The sequence below is a fragment of the Oncorhynchus nerka genome, linkage group LG21 (assembly GCF_034236695.1).
Source record: "Oncorhynchus nerka isolate Pitt River linkage group LG21, Oner_Uvic_2.0, whole genome shotgun sequence".
In the NCBI taxonomy this organism is placed as follows: Eukaryota; Metazoa; Chordata; class Actinopteri; order Salmoniformes; family Salmonidae; genus Oncorhynchus; species Oncorhynchus nerka.
The window spans coordinates 18,304,989-18,330,494 of NC_088416.1; the positions used below are offsets into that span (position 1 = coordinate 18,304,989).

Genomic DNA, 25,506 nt, shown 5'->3' on the forward strand with positions numbered 1-25,506 from the left:
AGGAAAAACGTATTTTCTAAACCTGCAACTAGTTTCTAGCCAGAGGGACGGGTATTTTCTTGCCCGAAACCCATAGTGTTTGACAATCACTATCTTTAAACTGTTTAACTTTTGATGTCATCGGCTAGAACTTTATATATTTTTCTACAAAATGTAGAACTGCACCATTTTCATGTAGACACTGGTATTGTGCAGGAGACAATGAAAATGGCCCTTTAAGGCCCTTACTTACACTACTAACCTATCTTTGTAAAGCTTAATTAGATGTATTTTTCCCACCAGGCCACTAGTCGCCGCGCGTTCTGTGTTGCTGAGTCGTTTCTGGCTTTGACTTGATTAATAATTTACAATAGTCCTCTCTGAGCTCCAGTGTCAATTCCTCACACATTCTGTTGTGCTCCTCGCCCAGTTTCCTGTGAATTAGAACATCCACGTTGATACAGATAGGGGACTTTCGGGACTGTCGCCTTATGTTTCATAACGTGTAAATAAATAGATTAAACATTTCAGCAAGTGGGAATACTTTGAGCGTCCGAATGTCTGGACAAAACATCGACCAGTTGCATCGCTCTACTTTGGGCATATATGCGGTGAGTGAGATTGGTTTGAACTCTTGGCAATTTTAGCATGGCCCTAGATATAAACTTAAACTGAAGGCCTAACTTGCAATGCACATTTGTTGTTTGTATGTATATACTGTTCAATTTGGTGCACTATACTTGTGAGCAGTACTGTATTCTATGAATAAATACAATATGACTTATGAACAGGGTGTATCTATACAGCTAACTGTCCAAGATAAGCACCACGCCTTTCAATGTCTCACTGTGTGTGTGTGTGTGTGTGTGTGTGTGTGTGTGTGTGTGTGTGTGTGTGTGTTAACAGAGCCTGATGGATCAGTTCAACCCAAGTCTACAGAAGCTAGTGTCTTTGGGAAACAGCTACATGCAGGCTTTCCAAGGTGAGCATGAGAAAGAAAGGAAGTGAAACGGATGACCTTTGTGGCATGCATTTGAATGCGATGAAGTGTTCCAATAAAATAGAGTAAATGTGACAAAAGAGTCATTCTCAGCAGAGTCATACATACAGTATATGACTCTGATTTCTACTAGAGGTCCTTCTCAGATCTATACGATGCTTCCACATCGTTGCTATTAAATCCCATCAATGAGAGATCCTTGGCCGTGCCCCTCCTGGAAATAAATGCAAATGTATTTTCATTTTGTCAGAGTTCATAAGGTTTCCCTCGTAAAGTGCTGCCATATCACCTGGGAATATTTATTACCATGGACTTATAGGCCATAATATAACCTACACATGTTTCTATTGGTTGAGCTGCTGAATGTAAATATGTCTGTCCATTTATTGTTCTGTCTGCACCAGTCCTTTTCCACTCCAAAGCAATGAGATATGGAACATGTATATGTGATAGACCCAGCTATCTGAATGAATTATAGATTAATCTGTTGATGCATATTAAACAACCTTTCTGCAATTTTCTGCTTTCAGATGAATGTGTTCGTTGTGCTTTTACTGGCATGAGTCTAACTCTGGGATTGTCAGCTAAGTGAATCATATCAGCTGGATATGCAATTCAATTGCCTGCTTGTTTCTGTGTGTGTGTGTGTTTAGCCCTCGCGATAACCAGTGAGGCTTACTTCAGCACCCTTGCTAAGATAGGGGAGCAGGCCTTCCACACCATATCGTCTCGCTTGATTGGTAAGAACCTCTTCATTCCCTGTGTGTGTGCGCGCGCGTGCACATGACATATGTGCGTGTGTCTGCCGTATGGTGTGCATCAGGTCAGTTAAAGAGTATGAGAAAGGTAGAGATGCAGGAACAAAGCTAGAGAAACATGTACTGTGTTGGTCCTTTGTGTTGTTTATGGTTGTGGTTATTACCCCAATCACTGCAGTGTCCTTCACCGAACCACACAGAGCAAAGTTTATCTGACAGGCAGCACATTGGTATACTTCCTTTTACCGTCACAATAACTCTAGACGTTTGCGTGTGTGCATGTGTGTGTATGGGACAGAGGGTGGACACTGGGTTGAGTGGGGTTGAATAGCACAGTCTGTATGCGTGTGAGTTATTTCTTTTTTTGTTGCCATACACAGTCTGTTCCTGTTTGTATAGAGCAGAGGTACAGAGGGCGTAGGTGCGTATATCTATGTTATTTTTTTACCCCATAGTGGTATATGAATTAAAATGTACTTTGCCCACATCAATGTTGATGCATTTTGAGATAACAAGACAACCTATGCGTGAGTTTAACCATAACACCTGGTCCAGAGTCAGTCTTCCCATTTCACTCATAATGCTAATAAGAGGTATAATGCAACCGGAGCCCTTGTTGTCTGTACAATAGCAGTGGAATCCAGGGACAGACTGTGGGTCCTGTTAAATTCATTTAATCCAGCCTGAACCTAGCCACTTACAGACACTGAGGCTAAAAGGCATTGTAGGATTTTAATTTGATCACCCTGTTGCAGAAGAACTTTCCTGTAATGCCAGTTTGCTACATGTACATGTAAAACATGTACCGTATTTGAGGTTTAAAAAGGCTTCTGAAGTTTGCAATTTCCACTTAGAAATTTCAAACATGATTTTACCTTACGGAAAATGTATCAACCCCAACAAAAAAGTGAACTAACTATACATAATAATTCACATTTCCTGTTGCTCCAGGATTATTTTCCTGCTGTAGCAAACTGGCTCAAATTAAGATCCTACATCTGTGTAAGGTTGGCTATGGAAGCCCACATAAAACTGATTCAGTCTAGTTGAGCATTCACTGATTGGACTTCTCCCACATTGTAAAACATTTCCTGTAAAATATATAGTAACGTATAGCCAAATCAGCCCCTGCTCATGGTTCTCACAGGGGAAGTGAGAAAAAATAAGAAACCAGCACACTGCTCTTGATAGTATCACTGACCTTTAATAAACTTTGAGCACCGTTATGTAGGCATAGCCCCACCCACATCCATTCCACACATCGAATGGGGTTGGAGTCGAAGAAAAACAAATAAATGTTACCAAATAACCAAATATAACAATATGCATTTAATAAATATTTGAATAAAGTGTGTACATAAAACATATTAAACACATCTGTAAAACCACAATGGGGGTCATCGACCTACCAAGCAAGTTTTCATTAATCATTGGGTACACCGCAAGAAAAACGTCAGAGTAATCTGAAACAGGGGCATAATTCAAATTCACATTTACAACATAATACACATAGGCATTTCATCATTAAGACCTTCAGGAAATCATGTCTGGAGGATGAAAATCCATAAACATTCTCTTTTGCTCAGAGTTATTTACATCACCTCCACTGTCTGATATATATTAACTTTCTCTATGCCACAAAATCTAAAAAGGTAGAAATGTCATGTAGGTCATTAAAATGTACTGCGACTGGATAATCCCTGTCGTTTCTCCTAGTTGAACTTTTGTGTTCACTGATTCTGTTTGAGAGAACAAGAGAACAAGAGGTTTTAGCACAGCCCACATGGGCATTTAATAATATAGATAACACGGGTGGTGGAGCACGTAATAATGTCATTAATTTGGAACCGTTTTCCTTTATGTGGGTGGAAGAAATATTCACACTTCATATTGTTGCACTGTGCGTAAACTCTGCATTTACAGCTACAATTCGGAAGAGGGTGTAAAATAGCCTGGCGGATTTTATTTTGTGGCTGGCATTTGGCATGGATCAATTTATCGCGTAAATTGCGACCTCTCCTATATACAATAAATAAGTGGTGGATTCTTAAATTCAGCTGGCAAAGCTGGGTCCGATGATAAAATATGCCAGTGTTTCTTGACAGCATCTCACACTTTTCACGAGTTCAATGTATACAGTATGTGGTGGTGAACGTTACAGTTCTTTAGCTCGAGTGGGGCCTAGATGCGCGACCAGGTCATCTTTTCCGAGCTGCAGTTTATAAACACAGTTGCCCTTTTGTCACTTTTGTCAGGCACAAAGTCACAGAACACAGCCATGGAAGTGGCTGGCAAGCAAGCAAGACACAGACAGACCAAGAGGTGTACTGTCCAGCTAGGTTAGCAAGACATGACAGACTAGAGAGAGATGCACTGCAAGCTAGCACATCAACTTAACGTTACTGTTATTTGCTGACATAAAACTTGGAGAGGAGAGAACACAAGTTTACCTGATTGCTGTTCCCGCAATTCACTCCCATTGTGTTTTTTTCCTTCTCTTTTCGTGACCAGAAGGATAGTTCCGCATCATCCTCTCATCGAAGTTGACACGGGGATGCGGGCCGTTGCGTAATTATGGGGCCCTACACAACTTGCGTATAGGGCCGCCCGGATTTGAGATCATGCACACCTGAAATTACAATTTTCTTTTAGGCGGGTGCATTTTCATTATCTGGATAAACACTTGTGGTGTCTAGCTAACATTACGCTAATCAAAGTAAAACAAAACTTTAGTTCTCAAGACCATTCATCTATATATATATATATATATATATATATATATATATATATATATATATATATTTATAGATACACAGTTCCTTCAGAAAGTATTCATACCTCTTGACTTATTCCACATTTTGTTGTTACAGCCTGAATTCAAAATGGATTACATTGACACACAGTACCCCATTATGACAAAGTAAAAACATGTTTTTATATATTTAGCACATTTTTTGAAAATGAAATACATAAATATCTAATTTACATAATTATACACACCCCGTGTCAATATTTTGTAGAAGCACTTTTGATGGTGATTACAGCAGAGTCTTTTGGGGTAAATCTCAGATATTTTCACACCTGGATTGTTCAATATTTGCCCATTATTCTTTAAAAACATTCTTCAAGCTATCAAGTTAATTGTTGATCATTGCTAGACAGCCATTTTCAAGTCTTGCCATTTTAAGCAGATTTAATTCCAAACTGTAAGTAGGCCACTCAGGAACATTCAATGTTATCTTGTTAAGCAAATCCAGTGTAAATTTGGCCTTGTGTTTTCGGTTATTGTGGAAAGCAGACTGAACAAGGGTTTCCTCTAGGATTTTGCCTGTGCTTAGCTCTATTCCGTTTATTTTTATTTAAAAAAAATCCCTAGTCCTTGCTGATGACAAGCATACCCAAAACATGATGCAGCCACCATCATGTTTGAAAATATGAAGGGCTAATAGAAATGGATTTACTGTTATGAACTCTGTGTGAAAGCCAGAATAAGTAACTTTCATTCCAACTTTGAATGGATGAGTTGTGTTGGATTTGCCCCTAACAGAATGCTTTGTTTTCAGGACAAAAAGTACATTTCTTTGCCACGTTTCTTGCAGTAGTACTTAAGTGCCTTGTTGCAAACATGATGTATATTTTGTAATATTTGTATTCTGTACAAGCTTCCTTCTTTTCAGTCTGTCAATTAGGTTAGTATTGTGGAGTAACTACAATGTTGTTAAACTCTGTAACTGTTTTAAAATCACCATTGACCTCATTGTGAAATCCCTGAGCAGTTTCCTTCCTCTCTGGCAACTGATTTAGGAAGGACACCTGTATCTTTATAGTCACTGGGTTAATTGATACACCATCCAAAGCCTAATTAATAACTTCACCATTCTCAAGGGGATATTCAAGGTCTATTTTTTTTTTATATAAAAAAACAAACTTATTTACCATATCTCCCTGGTCTTTGTGGTTGAAAATCTGTGCTTGAAATTCACTACTGGAATTGAGGGACCTTACAATTATCTGTATCAAGGCACAAGCCGAGACCCAAATACAGACACAGGAGGCAGATGGTTGGAGTCTTACAATGTTTATTAATCCAAAGGGGTAGGCAAGAGAATGGTCGTGGACAGGCAAACAGGTCAAAACCAGATCAGAGTCCAGGAGGTACAGAGTGGCAGGCAGGCTCATGGTCAAGGCAGGCAGAATGCTCAGGCAGGTGGATACAAAGTCCAGAAACAGGCAATGGTCAAAACCTGGAGGACTATAAAAAGGAGAATGCAAAAATCAGGAGAACGGGGAAAACGCTGGTTGACTTGGAAACATACCAGACGAACTGGCACAGAGAGAGACAGGAAACACAGGGATAAATACACTGGGGGAAATAAGCGACACCTTGCCTGACTAAAATATTCCCAGTCATGTGAAATCCATGGATTAGGTCCTAATTCATTCATTTCAATTGACTGATTTCCTTATAAGAACTGTAACTCAGTAAAATCTTTGAAAATGTTGCATGTTGCGTTTGTATTTTTGTACAGTTTGGATTTATACATGCTGTTTTTTTCTGTAGTCTCTGTGGCCGACGTCGGCACACATAATAATGCTAGTTGTAACATTCATCTCACCATTGCTGTTTTTATAATGAGAAAGTGACTAAAAACCAGCTTCCTTTTTTAATCAAAGGATTTGTATGGAAAGCCAAGTTGAAGCTAACATTAGATGTTGTCCTCCTCATAATAACCACATGTTGTTTTACCACTTTCAATTGAAGCAGCGGAAAATAAGTGAAAGTTGCCAAATCTCTCACAAAAACGGATCAAAATGAAATCACGGATAAGTATAAGAGAGCAGGATAACATAGATTGGCTACAATAATTACAATGACTTTTCAAGCACCAAATTGAGGAAATGTCAGATTTTCAAGGTATAGGCCTATTCCAGTACTTTAATTTCTGAGCTCCAAATTCAAGTTCAAGTAGACCGTGATTCGAGTCCCTTGTATTGATTTATATATCATATTGTAAATTAGCTGGCTAGGCTATGTAACTTGTTGTCATTATATTTAGAATAATTAATAGGCGTTGGGTGTTGCACAATAGTCTCTCCTACATAAGGAGATGCAAAATTATGCCGCGTATCTGAGATCGCTATACAAAAAAACTGTCAGCGTGCACTGCGCCCGGTCCGCCACAGGAGTCACTAGTGCGTGATGGGACATCCCTGCCGGCCAAACCCTCCCCTAACCAGGACGACGCTGGGCCAATTGTGCACCGCCTCTATGGGTCTCCCAATCGCAGCCGACTACGACAGAGCCTGGACTCAAACCCAGAATCTCCAGTGGCCCAAATAGAACTGTGACGCAGTGCCTTAGACCACATCGCCACTCGGGAGGTTCTAAGTTTTCAAGATATGTAACTTTCAAAATACACAAATCATTTGATGCTGATCATAAGGTGATGATTTCTGTATTTTGAAAGTTACATATCTTGAAAACTTGATTGCTATCAAGAAAAACGTTTTGTGACTATGTCAACAATGGACTAATGAAACCAAAATATCGCTTTTGGGTGTAATTGTATTTTAATGTAATGACATGTAAAGAAAATGGCTGACAAACCAACTCGGGATGAGGAGGGCTTTTAGCGGGTGGAATAGTAGGGACCAATTGGAGGTTTACTTAGTAGAAAGGCAAAGATCATGGTACAGCTATATAGACACTCCATCATCATGTTACTTTTTAATGGTACGTTTACAAACATATATTTTGATAAAAATAATTGAAAGTTGTGTCTCATTATGATAGGTGGTGAAATAAGTATAGCCAATTACAATTGTAATGGCCTAGCAGATAATAAGAAAAGACAATCAGTATTTACCTGGCTAAAAGAGAAGGAATATAATATTTATTGTTTACAGGAAACCCATTCAACAGTTTTAGATGAAGTTTTGTGGAAAAAGAACTGGGGGGGGGGGCGAAATATACTTCTCCCATGGGCAAAGAAATTCAAAAGGGGTGATGGTTTTAATTAACAATAATTTTGATCCAAATGTTAAAATTGTCCAAACAGATCCTCAAGGTAGGTCGCAGGTCGCAGTTGCAAATGAAAACTTGTTCTCAACTAGCCTACCTGGTTAAATAAAGGTTAAATAAAAATAAAAATAAAAAGGTAGATGGATTATTTTAAATGTGTTATTGCACAATAAACAGATATGGCTTATTAACCTATACGGTCCTAATAATGATGATCCGAGCTTCTTTGAAAATATATATAAGAATCTATCAACTCTACAAGCAACACTAGACTCTATTATTATGGTGGGAGATTTTAGTACGGTCTTAAATACCTCTATGGACCGGAAAGGAAATCACACTACAAACTATCACCCTCAGGCATTTAAGGAAATCATGAATGTCATGGATATATTGGAATTAGTGGATATATGGAGACTTAAATACCCTGACCTAGTGAGATATACATGGCGGAGGCTTAATCAAGCTAGTCGCCTTGACTACTTTCTTATACCAAAAGTTTAAAAAGTGTTGATAGGGGACAGAATGCGGTCGCATCATCACATAATTGGCATATCTTACGAATTTCCACGTGGGCGAAGATATTGGACATTTAATCAAAGCCTACTAGATTATAAATTGTTTAGAACTAGGACAGAAGAATTTATAACTGACGTTTTCAGACATAACATAGGTACCCTTACTGTATGGGACACTTTTAAATGTGCATTTAGAGGCAATGCAATTCAGTACTCATCTATAAAACAAAAGCAATTTAGAATAGAGTCCATATTAACAAAGGAAATTGAAGGACTAACAGTACAGTTAGATAGCAATAAAAACGGTACTATAGAGGCACAGAATAAGTTAGAGGAAAAACAAAAAGAAATGGAGGAACTTATTCAAGAAAGATCTAGTGTAATATATTATAAAAATAAAGCGAACTGGATGGAATATGGGGAAAAATGCACCAAATTCTTTTTCAATCTTCAATATAGAAATGCTACCAAAAAAATGTATTAAAACTTGTTACAAATGATGGAGTCACGCATGATTCACCAAATTATATTTTGAAAGAGGAAGTAAAGTACTTTAAGAATATGTTTTCATTTCAGTCTCCTCCATCTCCACTAACTGAAACTGATTGTATGGATTTTTTCCTAATAATAATGTAAAATTAATATCTGTACAGAAAGACTCACGTGAAGGCCAAATTACAGATTAACAAATTAACTGCTTGAGGCAATTGGGGCCTTTAAGGATGGGAAAACTCCAGGGCTGGATGGCATACCAGTGGAAGTATACAAAACATTTTTTGGTATACTCAAAGGACCATTGTTGGCTTGTTTTAACCAGTCCTATATAAATGGTAGATTATCAGACACGCAACAAGGAGATCTGATATCATTATTACTGAAACAGGACCCAAGTGGTATATATAAAGATCCAGTCCATTAACAAATTGGAGACCTCTTACACTTCAGTGTTGCGATGCAAAAATCCTAGCAAAATGCTTGGCACATTAAAAAAGTAAAAAAAATTAAAAAAGTATTGTCAGATATTATTCATCCTAATCAGACAGGGTTTTTACATGGACAATACATTGGAGATAATATAAGACAAGTACTGGAAACAATAGAACACCGAAATATCGGGGACACCAGGCCTGGTTTTCATAGTTGATTTTGAAAAGGCTTTTGATAAAGTACGACTGGAGTTTATATATAAATGCCTAGAATATTTCAATTTTGGGGAATCTCTTATAAAATGGGTTAAGGTTATGTATAGTAACCCTAGGTGTAAAATAGTAAATAATGGCTACATCTCAGAAAGTTTTAAACTATCTAGAGGAGTAAAACAAGGTTGTCCGCTATCGGCATATCTATTTATTATTGCCATCGAAATGTTAGCTGCAAAGATTAGATCATACGATAATATCAAGGGATTAGAAATCCGTGGCCTAAAAACTAAGGTGTCATTGTACGCTGATGATTCATGTTTTCTTTTAAAACCACAATTGGAGTCTCTCCACGGCCTCTTAGAGGATCTAGATACTTTTGCTATCCTCTCTGGATTAAAACCAAATTATGATAAATGTACCATATTACGTATTGGATCACTAAAAAATTCACATTTAACATTACCATGTAGTTTACCAATTAAATGGTCTGACGGAGATGTAGACATACTCGGTATACAAATCCCAAAGGAAAGAAATGATCTCACTCCAATACATTTTTATAGAAAGTTAGCAAAAATAGATAAGATCTTGCTACCCTGGAAAGGAAAATACCTGTCTATTTGTGGAAAAATCACCCTGATTAACTCCTTAGTTATATCACAGTTTACCTATTTGCTTATGGTTTTGCCTACACCTAGTGACCTGCTTTTTAAATTATATGAACAAAAAATATTAAATTTGATTTGGAACGGCAAACCAGATAAAATTAAAAGGGCATATTTATATAACGAATATGAATTCGGTGGGCAGAAATTATTAAATATTAAAGCATTAGACCTCTCACTAAAGGCATCAGTCATACAAAAGTTATACTTAAATCCAAAATGGTTCTCTAGTCAATTGGTACGAATGTCTCATCCTATATTCAGGAAGGGCCTTTTCCCCTTTATTCAGATTACACCTGCTCACTTCATTTTGTTTGAAAAGAAAATAATCTCCAAAATATCTTAATTTTTTAAATAATCCTTAGAAGGTTGGTTGCAATTTCAGTTTAATCCACCTGAAAGGACAGAAGAAATAGTACGACAAATATTGTGGTTAAATTCAAATATACTAATTGATTTAAAAAAAACTGTATTTATCGAAGAAATTATTAAAAAAGGTATACATTTAGTGAATGATATCATAAATAGGACTGGTGGAGTTATGTCACACATGCAGCTAACACAGACATATGGAAATGTCTGCTCTACCCAAAATTACAACCAATTAATTGCAGCATTACCACAAAAATGGAAGAGGCAAGTAGAAGGGGAAAAAAGCAAGGAACTTGTATGTCGGCCCTTTATTAAAGAACATAAATGGTTAAAGAAAAGTGTGATAAATAAAAACATATACCAATTTCATTTAAGGACCAAAAAACTGACAGCTGTGCCATATAAATTGCAAAATAGTTGGGAAGAGATTTTCGATGTACCCATTCCATGGCACATGGTTTATAAATTGATACGCAAAACAACACCGGATTCAAAACTTCAAATTTGTCAATATAAATGACTATACAAAATTATTGCAACTAATAGAATGTTATATATATGGGGGATACAATCTTCCTAAGCTCTGCAGATTCTGCTGTGAGGAGGCATAGTCATTAGATCATTTATTTTGGTATTGTCCATATGTAGCTAAATTTTGGTCACAGGTCCAGGAATGGCTGAAGAATTGCAACATTTGCCTAGAACAAACACTACAGATAGCAATACTGGGTGATTTGAAAAGCCATAGTCAATCAATCAATAATATAAGAATTATTTTAGCAAAAATGTTTATTTTTTATTTACAATCTGTAGGAGCTATGAGAATAGGAAGGTTCAATTATTTTGTGAAGCATCACAGCACAGTTGAAAAATATATGGCAAGTAGAAATCCGAAATGGATGATGTTGAGAGACAGATGGGAGGGGTTGAGTGGAGCTGAAGGGTGGGACTAATAACAAGATAAACAATGTAGGGCATACGGGATCTGTAGAATGTATATAGGTTCAAAGCTTTTGTGAAATAGCATAGTTACAAATATAAATCAAACTGGTTGGACATCAGAAATAGAGGAAGGACTAAGAACAAACAAGAGAGAACTATTGTAAAGTAGACTGTGTCTGTAGAGTGTGTATAAGATGTATGGAGTGAAGGTAGAAGCAGAAGTGTTTATTAGTTTACTCCAATTGGGGGATCGGCGGAAGGGTTTGCGGGGAATAATAATAAAGGTATATTCTTTAAAAAAGTATGTATGTCTATATAGGTATGTGTATGTATATATGTGTATATATATGCATGCGTGTATGGATATATATATTTACCCCAAAAATATGGGGGATTGGAAATGATGCAGACAATTACATTGGAAGCAACATTATTTCCACAATATTAAGCTGATCCACCCTCTAGAAAAAAAAAAAAAAAATTAAAAAAATGGCTGATTATTATCAATGACTTTAACTGTAACTTTAGTAGTAACACGTTTTACAGTGTGGGAAATCCTCACTGGTACCCTAGTTTGTAGAAAGACCCATATATACAGTGCATTCAGAAAGTATTCAGAACCAGGAACATCACTAGACATTCAGAACATCCGGGGCTTAGCCCTGAAGACCTGGTGCTGACTCCGGGGGGAATTTGATCCCTGCGTGACCGAAATGAAGCGCCCCACATTCTTGCAGTGAACATTTTGCAAAAACATAATGCTTATGTTGCATATCTCACTGCGTTCTTCCTTGCTGTGCTTGCCTGACACCAAATAATCAACACTTCTTAATATGAATTCAAATCACTTTTGCAGATATGTAGAAATGCAGGCATCAAACGAGCTTGAAAATCATTATTTTATCATATTTGTTGTAATAAATCACAGATTCCAAGGTTAATTAGCTACAGGACAATAATTCTACCTATTTAATTACACAAAAACAAATACACCCCCTCCAACCCCCCTCTAGTTACAACTCTTCACAATTTTACCCATATCAGTGTCGTGTCTTTACTATTACTAAATTGAAGACTTATGGTTTTTATCAAAGATTCTCTGTAATTAGTAAAATGCGATCAACTGATTAATCATGTAACTGTAATTAACTAGGAAGTCGGGGCACCAATGAAAAATATTCAGATTACTTGTCACGTTCTGACCTTTATTTCCTTTGTTTTGTATTTATTTAGTATGGTCAGGGCGTGAGTTGGGTGGGCAGTCTATGTTTGATTTTCTATGATTTGGGATTTCTATGTTTCGGCCTAGTATGGTTCTCAATCAGAGGCAGGTGTCATTAGTTGTCTCTGATTGAGAATCATACTTAGGTAGCCTGGGTTGCACTGTTTGTTTGTGGGTGATTGTCTATGTTGATGGCTTGTTTCAGCGCAGCTCGCATTAGCTTCACGGTTGTTATTTTGTTTACTGTTTTTGTATAGTGTTTCAGTGTTCAGTGTTTTCTTTATTAAAATTCATGATGAACACATATCACGCCGCATTTTGGTCCTCCGATCCTTCTCGCCTCTCCTCTTCAGATGAAGAGGAGGACGACCGTGACATTACTAGGTTATAATTTCCTAATATAACCTTTCAGATATTTTCATATCTGATCCATAGTCTTATGAATTATTTACTTTACCTCACGTTAGTCTCATTTGAAACGTCATAAATAGTTGGTTATCTGCACGGACCCAGTCTTCACTATGAGTCATCCATACATCAAGTGTCTTAAATCATTTATTTATTACTAACTAAGTAATTCACAGAAATGCATAAACAAACAAACAAGGTAAACGTGGTTACAAGAAATAATAGGGGAATGTGCCCTAGTGGGCTAAACCAGCATGGTGGCTTGTTAGACAAAAGGGGAAGTGGGGGTCGACTAAGAAGTCACCACAGAGTGATAATTATAACAATTGAAATGCTAATCCTTTGCACATGAACGCTCACTCATTCGGGAACAATTGCAATCAATATATATATTTACGCTCAGTGTGTCGTCTTGATCGCTGGTGAAAAGTTTGTTTCTGTTGGAGAGTTTCGTCTCTCTCTCTCATGATCTCTCTCTCTCTCTCTCTCTCTCTCTCTCTCTCTCTTGGTGAGAGGGGATAGTTCATTTGTTATAGAATGGTTGTTTCGGCAGTTGTCGTTCTTCGCGTTCAATGATACCGAATTCCTAGCTGCAGACTAGTAATCAATATCAAATTAGTGAATTACTGGCAGAAATGGACCAGTAAGTTACTGTAGATTTTTGGAACAAGGTTTGTAAAATTCCTGAAACATTGTACAGTATATTACTGTATTGGTGCAAAAACGATATCTTTTTACAAGGCATGCCATAAAATATGTTAGTGGGCCAGAGACTCATTCCCCGCCCACAGCATTTTCTCACAATGCACCATCATTTATTCTGTAAAACACATTTAAGGTATTTTTCTGTGCATTCTACAGTGTTTTACTGCCTTGTGCCATCAAACCCCTGCAACGTTTCTAGAACGCTGTAGCCCGCCTGGTATTCAAAGTTCTTCCATGTCATCCCGCTCCTCCGCACACTCCACTGGCTTCCAGTCGAAGCGCGCATCCATTACAAGACCATGGTGCTTGCCTACGGAGAAGCAAGAGGAACAGCTCCTCACTATCTTCAGGCTATGCTTAAACCCTACAGCCCAACCCGAGTACTTTGTTCTGCCACCTCTGGTCTTCTGGCATTCCCACCCATACGGGAGGACAGCTCCCACTCAGCCCAGTCCAAGCTCTTCTCTGTCCTGGCACCCCAATTGGGGAACCAGCTTCCCCCTGAATCTAGTACAACAGAGTCCTTGCTCATCTTTCGAAAGCATCTGAAACCCTACCTCTTCAAACAGGTAGGGTTGCCCCACCTAGCTGGTTGCCCCACTTAGCTGTTTTAGGATGAATACACTACCTGTAAGTCTCTCTGAATAAGAGCATCTGCTAAATGCCGAAAAAAATATATGTAAAATTACAGATGTGCATGAAAACACATTTACGATATTTTACAGTGAATTCTACAGTGTAGACCTGTACAGTGGGTGGGGGGTGGGGGGTGGGGGGTGGGGGGGGAGTATGTGTGTGTTTTGACTGTGTGTCTCTCTTTTTGGGACCTATGATAATCATTTTGCATTGTGTCTCACAGGAGATGTCCTGATTCAGATTTCAGAGAACCAGAGGCGACTCACCGCTGAACTGGAAGCAACAGTAGGTTACTTTACTCTCCTCATCAAACAGTAGACCAGTAGCACTGCACGAGTCATTTTGAAGAATTAAGAGTGCATTGCAATTGTACCTTGGTTGTAGTTATTCACCTGTCAAAACAACTCACAACTAAGCAACCCACTTATTAAGATATTGTACTGTATATTTTACTAGATGGTGTCACAACACGGTTTGCTGTCAGTTTGAGATGTGATTGTTTGGCTTACCAGTGGTGTTTCAACTAGTGCGATCATAATAACTGTTCTCTGTGTTTCTCTAGTTCCGCTGGTTCCACTCTGAGGGGCTGCAGGAGATGGACAACAATGTCAAACTGGATAAGGACTACATAGCAGTGAGTAGCCACTCTCCTGTACATACCCCTTTTTCACATACGATACCCCCTTGTGTTGACAGTACAGAAGTAGTGTAGTAAAGAGCATGGGATGGCGCACAGACAGAATCAGAAGGGAGTAGAGAAGTAGTGGGCAGTGCTCAAGAATGGTGGACCATACGGGATACTGTTGAGCGTGAAAAACCATGCAGCGTTGCTGTTCTTGACACCCTCAAACTGGTGCATCTAGCAAGGGCACTTACATCTTTTGTCTTGCCCATTCACCCTCTGAATAGCACACATACACAATCCATCTCTCATCTGTCTTAACCTCTCTAGGGTACGTGGGACGGTAGCGTCCCACCTGACCAACATCCGGTGAAATTGCAGAGCACGAAATTCAAAAATACTCAATTAGAATATTTAACAGTCTTGAAAATATGTGTTATACATCAAAAAAAGCTTAACTTCTTGTTAATCCAGCCGCTGTGTCAGATTTCAAAAAGGCTTTATGGCGAAAGCAAACCATGTGATTATCTGAGGACAGCGCCCCGCATACAAAACCATGAAAAAGATATTTCAACCAGGCAGGTCCGCCACAAAAGTCAGAAATAGCGATATAATTAATGCCTTACCTTTGAAGATCTTCTTCTGTTGGCACTCCAAAATGTTCCAGAAACATCACAAATAGTCCTTTTGTTCGATAATGTTCTTCTTTATCTCCCAAAAATTTCAATTTATTTGGCGCGTTTGATTCATAAATACACCGGTTTCAACTCACCCAACATGCCTACAAAGTATCTAATAAGTTACCTGTAAACTTGGTCCAAACATTTCAAACAACGTTCCTAATCCAACCTCAGGTACCCCAAAACGTAAATAATCGATCAAATTTAAGATGGAATAAACTGTTTCTAATACCCGATAAAAACAACATGAAGCGCGCTCCAGTTCATGCGCATCAAAACACCTGGAGTGACACTTACAATGAATAGCACTACTTCTTAATTTACCAAAAGAAAAACATTGAACAATTTCTAAAGACTGTTGACATCTAGTGGAAGCCATAGGAGCTGCAACCAGGTTCCTTATAAAAAGGGCATCCCATAGAAAACTATTGGAAAAATCCTATGACCTCACTATATTTTTCCCTGGATGGCTTGTCCTCTGGGTTTCACCTGCCAAATCAGTTCTGTTATTCTCACAGACATTATTTTAACAGTTTTAGAAACATTTAGAGTGTTTCTATCCAAATATACCAAATCTATATGCATATCCTAGCTTCTGGGCCTGAGTAACAAGCAGTTTACTTTGGGCACGCTTTTCATCCGGATGTCAAAATACTGCCCCCTACCCCAGAGAGGATTTAAGGCTTAAAAATCCTTCTTTAACCTGTCTCCTCCCCTTCATCTACACTGATTGAAGTGGATTTAACAGGTGAGATCCACAAGGGCTCATAGCTTTCACCTGGATTCACCTGGTCAGTCTATGTCATGGAAAGAGCAGGTGTTCCTAAAGTTTTGTACACTCAGTGTAACCATATCTGGCGTTGGTGTAATGTGTCCTCCAGGGCAGCAGGAGGCGATATGAGATGGAGGTACGGACCCAGGCCACATCTTTGGAGAGGCAGCTGAGGGGAGGGGCTTACCAGGTCAGTCCCCTCTCTCTCTGTGTGTGTGTGTGTCAGAGGAGGTTGGTGGCACCTTAATTGGGGAGGACTGCTCATGGTGATGGCTGGAACGGAACAGGTGGAATGGTGTCGTGTTTGATGCCATTCCATTTTCGCCGTTCCAGCCGTTATTATAAGCTGTCCTCCCCTAACAGCCTCCACTGGTGTGTGTGTGTGTGTCAGATAAAGAGTATGAGTAAAATAAAATAAAAAATAAAGAATAAGAGTGCACCATTGAGAACTCCATTGTCTTACATTCCTGTAAAGTATTTCCACAGTGTGGGTGTGTCTGAGAAAGTTTTATATTTACATATTGCATGTGTGTGTGAGTACATTCACTTCCTGAGGGATAGTCAGCATGAGGCTCTGATGGAGGAGGAAAGGAGATACCGTTTCCTGGCTGAGAAACACTGTGGTCTCACTCAGTCCATCGTCTATCTCATGAACAAGGTAGTGTAGCTTACTACATTCTCATTTAATCATACACACACAATAATCTATGCCATTTAGCAGACGCTTTTATCCAAACCGACTTACAGTCAGGCATGCGTACATTTTACGTATGGATGGTCCCGTGAAGCAAACCCGCTATCCTGGCATTTCAAGTGCCCTGCTCTACCAACTGAGCTACAGAGGACCGCCCTCTCCAATAGTGTCATAAACCACATTCATCACAGAAAGAACCTTGGCTGGTTTCCAATATGACAACCTGCTGCTGGCCTTTTTCTTGTTTTCTCCAAATTTTGGATTTAAAGGGAATGAATAAGTAGGCTCCACCATTCCTAGTTTGATGCTTTCTGGGGGTTTTTTTTGAGAGAGAGAGAGAGAGAGAGTCACCCAAGTAAGAGAGAAGAGAGTGAGTTTCCTGACTAGATTAAAGTCAATGAATAAACAAGGTCAATGAAAGTAATGTAATGTGTGTGTGTGTTTTCGATGGGCCAGACAGGGGCAGGGGGAGGCCTACAGCAGATAGCTGATGGATGGAGAGACCAGGTCAATGCCACCAGAGGACCTGGATCCCAGAACCCCTCTCGCCTGGACCAGGACAACACGTTCAGAATGAGGGAGGAGGAAAGGGGGAGCCAATGGTCAGGCAAAGAGGAGCAGCCTCTGGGAAGAGTGCCCTCCAGAGGTGGGGGCATGATATACTGTATATCTACACTACAGTATACCAAACCTATAGAGTTAGATAGAGTACTCATCTTTGTGCCCAGTTGACTACTTTGGTGGAAGCCATCAATGGCAATGTCCATGATAAAACAAGTTACATTATGTCCATCAGGAGTCCTTTATCTGGCTCTATAACCATACCATAAATAAATACTATGTATATACCATACCCAAAGTGTTCAGGTGTCTTTCCTCTCCTATGACCTGCCCTCCTGGCCCTCTGATGTTCACACATCCTCTCCTCTCTTCTCCCTCCCTTCTCACCCTTCACCCCCATCACCCCCCCGTCCAGGCCCATCACCCCAAAACACCCTTTCCTGCTCCAGCTCAATTGGTGAGTCCCTAGGTCTGGGTGGAGGTGGAGGAGGGAGACCTATGAGAGCTCTGGTGTCCCACCCCGCTAACTCCAACAGCCCCACCCTGCTGCCCTTCTCCCGAGGGGAGGTGGTGAGCGTGCTGGTGCAGGATCCCCGTAACGGCTGGCTCTACGGCCGGGCAGAGAACAGCTCACGGTGAGGGAGAGGGAGGGAAAGAGAGAGAGAGAGAGATGCCCCTGCCTTCGTGGCAGAGCTGAATCAAATCAAAATCAAATCAAATTTATTTATATAGCCCTTCGTACATCAGCTGATATCTCAAAGTGCTGTACAGAAACCCAGCCTAAAACCCCAAACAGCAAGCAATGCAGGTGTAGAAGCACGGTGGCTAGGAAAACTCCCTAGAAAGGCCAAAACCTAGGAAGAAACCTAGAGAGGAACCAGGCTATGTGGGATGGCCAGTCCTCTTCTGGCTGTGCCGGGTGGAGATTATAACAGAACATGGCCAAGATGTTCAAATGTTCATAAATGACCAGCATGGTCGAATAATAATAAGGCAGAACAGTTGAAACTGGAGCAGCAGCATGGCCAGGTGGACTGGGGACAGCAAGGAGTCATCATGTCAGGTAGTCCTGGGGCATGGTCCTAGGGCTCAGGTCCTCCGAGAGAGAGAAAGAAAGAGAGAAGGAGAGGATTAGAGAACGCACACTTAGATTCACACAGGACACCGAATAGGACAGGAGAAGTACTCCAGATATAACAAACTGACCCTAGCCCCCCATAAAGACATAAAGTACTGCAGCATAAATACTGGAGGCTGAGACAGGAGGGGTCAGGAGACACTGTGGCACCATCCGAGGACACCCCCGGACAGGGCCAAACAGGAAGGATATAACCCCACCCACTTTGCCAAAGCACAGCCCCCACACCACTGAACTCACAGAACAACATTGTATAAGGAAAACTTCAATCCGTTTGAGAGATACTCCACTAGATACTGTAGTATTTGGGATATGTATCAGAAAATGTTAAATACCATTTTAATATATATATTTTTAGCTTACTTGCTTATGACTTGCTGAATGCTAGCCTGCCATAGCTCTCTGTCCTTCATAGAAACTCATAGAAATGTATTTCTTCTCTGTTTCCCCCCACAGTCAGGGCTGGTTCCCAGCTGCCTATGTGGGGCCACTGGAGGAGGCCCCTAGATCAACTGGCTCCAGGTGATCCACTAGCTCCACTCTTAAAGGGACAGTTCACCCAAATTTCCCCTCAAGTGAAATTATATGTGAATTATGAAACATTGCTAGTGAGTTATGTTGATCGTGTTTTATATTCTAAAAATAGTTGCTAATGCTAATGCTGTTTTGACTTTTGATGACCTTTGACCCTTCAGTAGCGCCACCCTTAGGAGTGCCCACAGTATGGACAACCTGCTGGACCAATCAGGAAGCAGCAGCCACGGCAGACCCCCGCCCCCGCCTCCACCCAATAGACAGACAGAGATGCGTCCAATCACACCCATCACAGAGAGAAGGGCAGAGTCTCACTCTGACAACAAGGTAGTGCTGCCTGGGTGATCACTGAGGATTGATGTTGGCCATGAAGGTCTTATTAAAGTCTAGTGTTGAGAGTGTTTACACTATGGTGAGCCTGCTGTACTACACTAACGTAGTGGTTCTGGTAAATCAATGTTGGTTGGTTATTTTTAACATGACAGTCTGAGGAAAGTGTCTATTCAGGTTTTTGGTAAGGCATAACAAGTAATGAAAAGCTAGTTATAGTTAAAGCTAGTTAGAATTGAGTTAAAGCGGTAAAGGTGTAATGAAAGCTTCAAATACAGAAGTTAGTATTTAAAATCTGCTGCATGTTTGTCCTCCGGCCAGCAGGGGCACTGTGGCGATGTGTTGTTCTCTATGATGCCACAGCCCTCTTTCTGGTGGATGCAGGGGTTTAATGAAGGCTTAAAATAGAGAAGCTCCAGCTGCTGACAGTGTAGGGGGGTGAGGAGTGTGTGTGTGTGTGTGTGTGTGTATGTGTGTGTGTGTGTGTGTGTGTGTGTGTGTGTGTGTGTGTGTGTGTGTGTGTGTGTGTGTGTGTGTGTGTGTGTGTGTGTGTGTGTGTGTGTGTGTGTGTTTGCATGGTGTTGGATCTTTGCATGGTGTGGATTATACACCCATAGATGCTCTGCCCCCCTCTCTGTGTTTCAGGTCTATATATATTGCATGGGTTGGAATAGATACCTTTAAAGTTGTGTTCTTTGCTCTCCATGCAGAGAGGAGAGCGCCATGGTGCACCTGGGCCAAACCTCTTCCCAAAGTAAGGAACAACCATTGCAGTTCTCATCAGTCCTATATGTGTTTATTCATTACTAAGAAGTGATATCTAGAGAGATTGTTCGAGATTGATGTCGAAATTGGATGTTTATCCATGTTCCGAGAACATTGGGAAATGCCATCAAAACCAGCCACTAAGGGCAACAGTGAACGCTATTACCATCAAGTAGGCTTCAGAAGACAGTTATGGACAGAAACAAATATTTCAGAGTTCCTCTGTCCAGTGTCTGTGTTCTTGTGCCCATCTTAATATTTTATTTTTATTGTCCAGTCAGATATGGCTTTTTCTTTGCAACTCTGCATAGAAGGCAGCATCCCGGGAGTCGCCTCTTCACAATTGACTTTGAGACTGTTGTTTTGCGTGTACTATTTAAAGAAGCTGCCAGTTGAGGACTTGTGAGGTGTCTGTTTCTCAAACTAGTCACTCTAATGTACTTATCCTCTTGCTCAGTTGTGTACCAGGGCCTTCCACTCCTCTTTCTATCCTGGTTAGGGCCAGTTTGCGCTGTTCTGTGAAGGGAGTAGTACACAGCGTTGTATGAGATCTTCAGTTTCTTGGCAATTTCTCTCATGGAATAGCCTTAATTTCTCAGAACAAGAATAGACTGACGAGTTTCAGTTATTTGTTTCTAGTCATTTTGAGCCTGTAATCAAACCCACAAATGCTTATGCTCCAGATACTCAACTAGTCTAAAGAATGCCAGTTTTATTGCTTCTTTAATCAGAACAACAGTTTTCAGCTGTGCAAACATAATTGCAAACGGGTTTTCTAATGATCAATTAGCCTTTTAAAATGATAAACTTGGATTAGCAGGAGTGATGGTTGCTGATAATGGGACTATGTAGATATTCCATTAAAAATCTGCCATTTCCAGCTACAATAGTAATTTACAACATTAACAATGTCTACACTGTGTTTCTAATCAATTTGATGTTATTTTAATGGACCAAAAATGTGCTTTTATTTACAAAAAAAGGACATTTCTAAGCAATCCCAAACTTTTGAATGGTAGTGTATACATACTGTATATATAACCTATCCCAAACCTTAAACCTTACCTTAAAGTGGCAATCAGCAGTAAAAACAATAACAAAGCAGACTACCCACCCCTGGTTCGATAAAAAGCAAAGTGATGGGGCTGGAGAAATGAAATCACTCTCAAATTCATAGACAGAGCTATGAATACAGACTGGCCATCCATTCTATCAAAATTATAGTTTTAACATTTGTTAACATTTTCTTTGTTTACAAATGTTGAGGCAAAATAAGCTTACATTTGAAGTTCTATTGGGGTATGACAGTTGAACTAAGCTTATGAGGCATTTCTAAATTATATTCTTCAAGAATCAATGAGTACATATCATGAATTTATAAGTCCAAAAATGGATTGATTGCCCCTTTAACCATTGGAATGAGTGCCTGAACTTCGTGTTTTAACCATATCCCAAACCTTAACCCTTACCTTAACTATTGATATGAGTGCCTAAACTTAACCCTTAACTTCAAAATGTGATGTTTGGAGAAACGGAATGATACAGAGGAGCAGGAGAACCCAGGCTGTCAAAAATATTTGGAGCGACTTCGAAATTAGACGGGGGCTCCTGAGTGGTGCAGCTGTCTAAGGCACTGCGTCTCAGTGCTTGAGGTGTCACTACAGACACCCTGGTTCGATTCCAGGCTGCATCACAACCGGCTGTGATTGGGAGTTCCATAGGCCGACGCTCAATTGGCCCAGCCTTGTCTGGGTTTGGCTGGTGTAGGCTGTCATTGTAGATAATAATTTGCTCTTAACTGACTTGCCTAGTTAAATAAAGGTTTAATAAATGTTTTAAAATAATATTGTTACAATATCATGTGTGAACTGAAATATCTCTTATCTCTCAATCTGTCTTTATTGTATAGGGGCACTAACCCTTTCGCCACTGTCAAGCTGAAGCCCACATCCACAGATGACCGATCTGCTCCACGGCTCCGTCGGTGAAGAGGCCACGCCCTGGAGAGGTACTGGGCGCGTTCCAGGTTGACTACATTTCAGTCGTTGGATTGCATCAAAAAATGGTTTAATGCCACTTTATTGACTGTGCAGCTGACTGCTATATCATATGATTCACTGATCTGTTAAATAAATATTTATCCAGGCGGGTCTGAAATGTAGTCAGCCTGAAACACGTCCACTACCATGCAGCAGGGGTTAGGGTTTAGGGTTGATGCCCTAAAACTGCCCCAAACCTTCCCAAATGGTTGAAAACTGTCTTAAAACTGCCCCAAATTTTCCCTAAGCAGCCCCTAATACCAATCTTGTACAGTAGGTTATTTATATCCATATTATGGAGTTTATCGGATGACTACAGTGATAAAGGAAGTTCAGGGGGCAATGTAAGATGCCAGAATCCCTAATATATGCTTGGTGCACTGATTGACCTGAAAAGGGCATTAATAATTTTTATTTCATTTAGTGAGATAAATCTTTGAGAGCGCTCATTTATGCACTTTTCTTCAGAATCAGGGATATACATGTCAGGTACAGGAAATATCATGGTAGAAGAAGTTGTTTTTATCAAAGCTTTTTGCATTGTTGTCTTCAAGTAGCTCTTTTATTTAGCTTTGCTTGTACAGTAACAATATGGCAGTTTAAACCAATACGTAACTTTGATGCTAAACTACAGTGAACCACAGTGAGCTAATCTTTCTCTTCGGAATGCCATGTAGATAGATTGTTATGACAAGTGAGTTTGAGCTACTAACTTAACAGTGCTATTTTGTCCAGTGCCTTTAGTAAATGTACTATAAGATTTGTATGTGTTTGTTTGTTCATGCAGGCAGTAGGGTGGCCTACTACTCTAGTGAAGAACCCGGGGTTGTCAATTCTAATCCACTAATGGGATACTTAACCTAAATTACCCTTGGTAGTGTACCCAGTATGTAAATGGCTGACGTGAGAGTGTTGAGCTAATGTTATAGCTGTAACTAAACAAATTACTTTTACTTTACTGCTAGAATAAAAATTGCAGCTGCTTTTCACATGGTTTCAAATTCCTTTAATCAGACAGAAATACATCCCTTGATTCTGAAGTTTTTTAGTTGCTGGCGATACTTTACACATTTATTTTCTAGTTATTGAGGGCCACTCGGTAGTGCTGAGCGATTAACCAAAATGTATTTTTTGGGGGGGGGGTTATTGAACAACCAATTGACCGACGTTGGTTAATTTATTTGAATTCCATATAGTTCTTTTTTTGTGAGCCCAACGTGCCGTTTCTGTAGAGAGAAATCAAATAATTCACAAGAGAAAGTAAGTCAAGAACTATGTGGTTACGCTTGGCTGTAGCATTAAGCCAATAATGAAACCTAATTCAGCACAGAAATGTGGTAATTACCTACAATGTTAGATACACACAGACCAAACAGACCGCATGAGAGGAATGTACACAACACAACGACAAGAGAGGTAGAGACAATACGTGAAAGTGTTCCTTATCTCCTTTGAAGAACAAGTAAAATGATTTCAGCAGACTGCCCTGCAGCATTATTAGACAGGCTAGCCTAGCTAAACAGGATGACAAAAGACAGTACAGTATGGGGAGCACAGAGATAATGTAACGTTAGATGGTCAGGCTGGCTGGCTGCTACTACTTGAGCAGAGATGAGATGATGACTTTAAGAACTGAAAAATGATAAAGTCATCAGATAAAACAAAGTAATGTACACAACTGAAATATGTTATTATTATCATAGTAATCTTCTATTGATGTCTACCCAATGTGGACCTGACAGAGACAATGGAATATTTGTAATATTTTGGCAATTGAATGTTCACTATTTTTGGTTTGTAATTTCCATTAAAAAGTTTTAAAATCATTTAAATTGTTTTATTTTGTAATGCATTTAACGTGTACCCCTTTCCTGCATTCAAATGACCAAATTACTCTCTAGTGGCCTCATTGGTGGAATGTTATGAATAGTTTACATAATTTATAAACATACGTTTTAAAAAGCCGCCAGAAATCCATCAAACTATTTTGATATATTTCCGTCTTCTGTGATGTAATATTGGGATGAAAACTCAAAACGTAATACATTTCATAAACATGTGAATGAGAGGTATACTTCTGTTTCAAAGTAGATTTGTTTAAGGCTACCAACACTCTGTGTGACTATGATTTAGGCCACTGCAGTAAAAGGCCAAATATATTATCGAAACCAAAATCGAAAACCGTGATTGCTTTTTTTTTGTTGCTCAGCACTACCAATCGGAGAAGAGAAGGAGACAAACAGAGGAGACATTAAAGGAAGCGTCGGAGTGAGTCAGTTGTTCTTGAGGCATTTTTATATTTTATTTTATTTTGTTCTTTCACAGTTTCATCTTTTGGTGTGTTTTTACAACAGCTCATTACCAAAGGAGAGAGGGACGGAGGGATGGGGAGGAAAGGAAAGGAGGAGAGCAGTGTCAGAAAGTTGAAAGAGAGATAGAAAGAGACAGAAACAAGGGACAGAGAAAGAGAAAGAGTGGGGGGAGAGAGAAAAAGGGGGATGAAGTAAAATCAACTCAAAGGAGATGTGACTTTCTCTCATTTTGAAATATCTACATTATTATTTTAACTTGAGGTTATTGGCCTTCCAGGCGGTCTGATAACTATACATAAACAGAAACACATACGTTTGTATAAAAAGGAAAAAATAAATAGGATGGGGTTGTGGGTGGGAGTGGGGGAGAGGGGTAAGTTAGCGGGGTGGGGGCGGAAGCCACGACACCCGTCCTCCAGTGCAGTAGTAGCCGTGCGCTTGAGTGGGAGAGAGCTGGGTGTCAGTGAGGGCATTTGGAGGGATGAGGTGGGGGAGGAAGGGGCACGTGTGAGGGTCGGCTGCAGACTGGAAGAGGGGGAGTATCGGGGCTGGGTGGTGGAGCGCTAGTCGGTTTAGGAAGGTATCTATTACTCGTGCACCAGGGCAACGAACTCTGAAAGAGAGCAAGAAGAGACAAGAGGTTAGAGCACTCTGTAGACTCTGTGGAAACATGTGTCCGTCGGTCAGAGA

General features: G+C 39.8%; 2 protein-coding genes across 6 annotated transcripts in view; one reads left to right on the forward strand and one right to left on the reverse strand.

Annotated features, from left to right (window-relative positions):
• The first annotated feature begins 363 nt into the window (after positions 1-363).
• On the forward strand, positions 364-24,983 carry LOC115104008 (brain-specific angiogenesis inhibitor 1-associated protein 2-like protein 2). 4 transcript variants are annotated; one of them, XM_029625130.2, is made up of 13 exons: positions 364-590; positions 886-961; positions 1,633-1,719; positions 14,593-14,654; positions 14,932-15,003; positions 16,553-16,633; positions 16,982-17,101; positions 17,594-17,783; positions 18,114-18,333; positions 19,293-19,358; positions 19,532-19,697; positions 20,411-20,454; positions 22,375-24,983. In XM_029625130.2, exons 1-13 carry the CDS (start codon positions 537-539, stop codon positions 22,451-22,453), a joined length of 1,317 nt encoding a protein of 438 aa, XP_029480990.2. In that variant the 5' UTR covers positions 364-536; the 3' UTR covers positions 22,454-24,983. The 4 variants fall into 4 exon arrangements, with proteins under 4 accessions (XP_029480990.2, XP_029480991.2, XP_029480992.2 ...); XM_029625131.2 differs by having other exon boundaries at positions 19,535-19,697; XM_029625132.2 differs by having other exon boundaries at positions 19,547-19,697.
• Positions 24,778-25,506, reverse strand: part of LOC115104010 (parvalbumin-7) — a 38,704-nt gene continuing 37,975 nt past the window's right edge. For both annotated transcript variants that reach the window (XM_029625136.2, XM_029625134.2), the window contains exon 5: positions 24,778-25,429. In XM_029625136.2, coding sequence (XP_029480996.1) covers positions 25,404-25,429 — 26 coding nt within the window. In that variant the 3' untranslated portion in view covers positions 24,778-25,403. The remainder of the gene's footprint in view (positions 25,430-25,506) is intronic.

What these genes read in the sequence shown, in the direction of transcription:
- LOC115104008 (XM_029625130.2), top strand. Translation starts at nt 537, where the DNA reads ATGTCTGGACAAAACATCGACCAGTTGCATCGCTCTACTTTGGGCATA. An exon ending in CTACTTTGGGCATATATGCG is followed by an intron (nt 591 to 885) that starts GTGAGTGAGATT and finishes GTGTGTTAACAG; the next exon opens with AGCCTGATGGATCAGTTCAA. An exon ending in CCTAGATCAACTGGCTCCAG is followed by an intron (nt 19,359 to 19,531) that starts GTGATCCACTAG and finishes TTGACCCTTCAG; the next exon opens with TAGCGCCACCCTTAGGAGTG.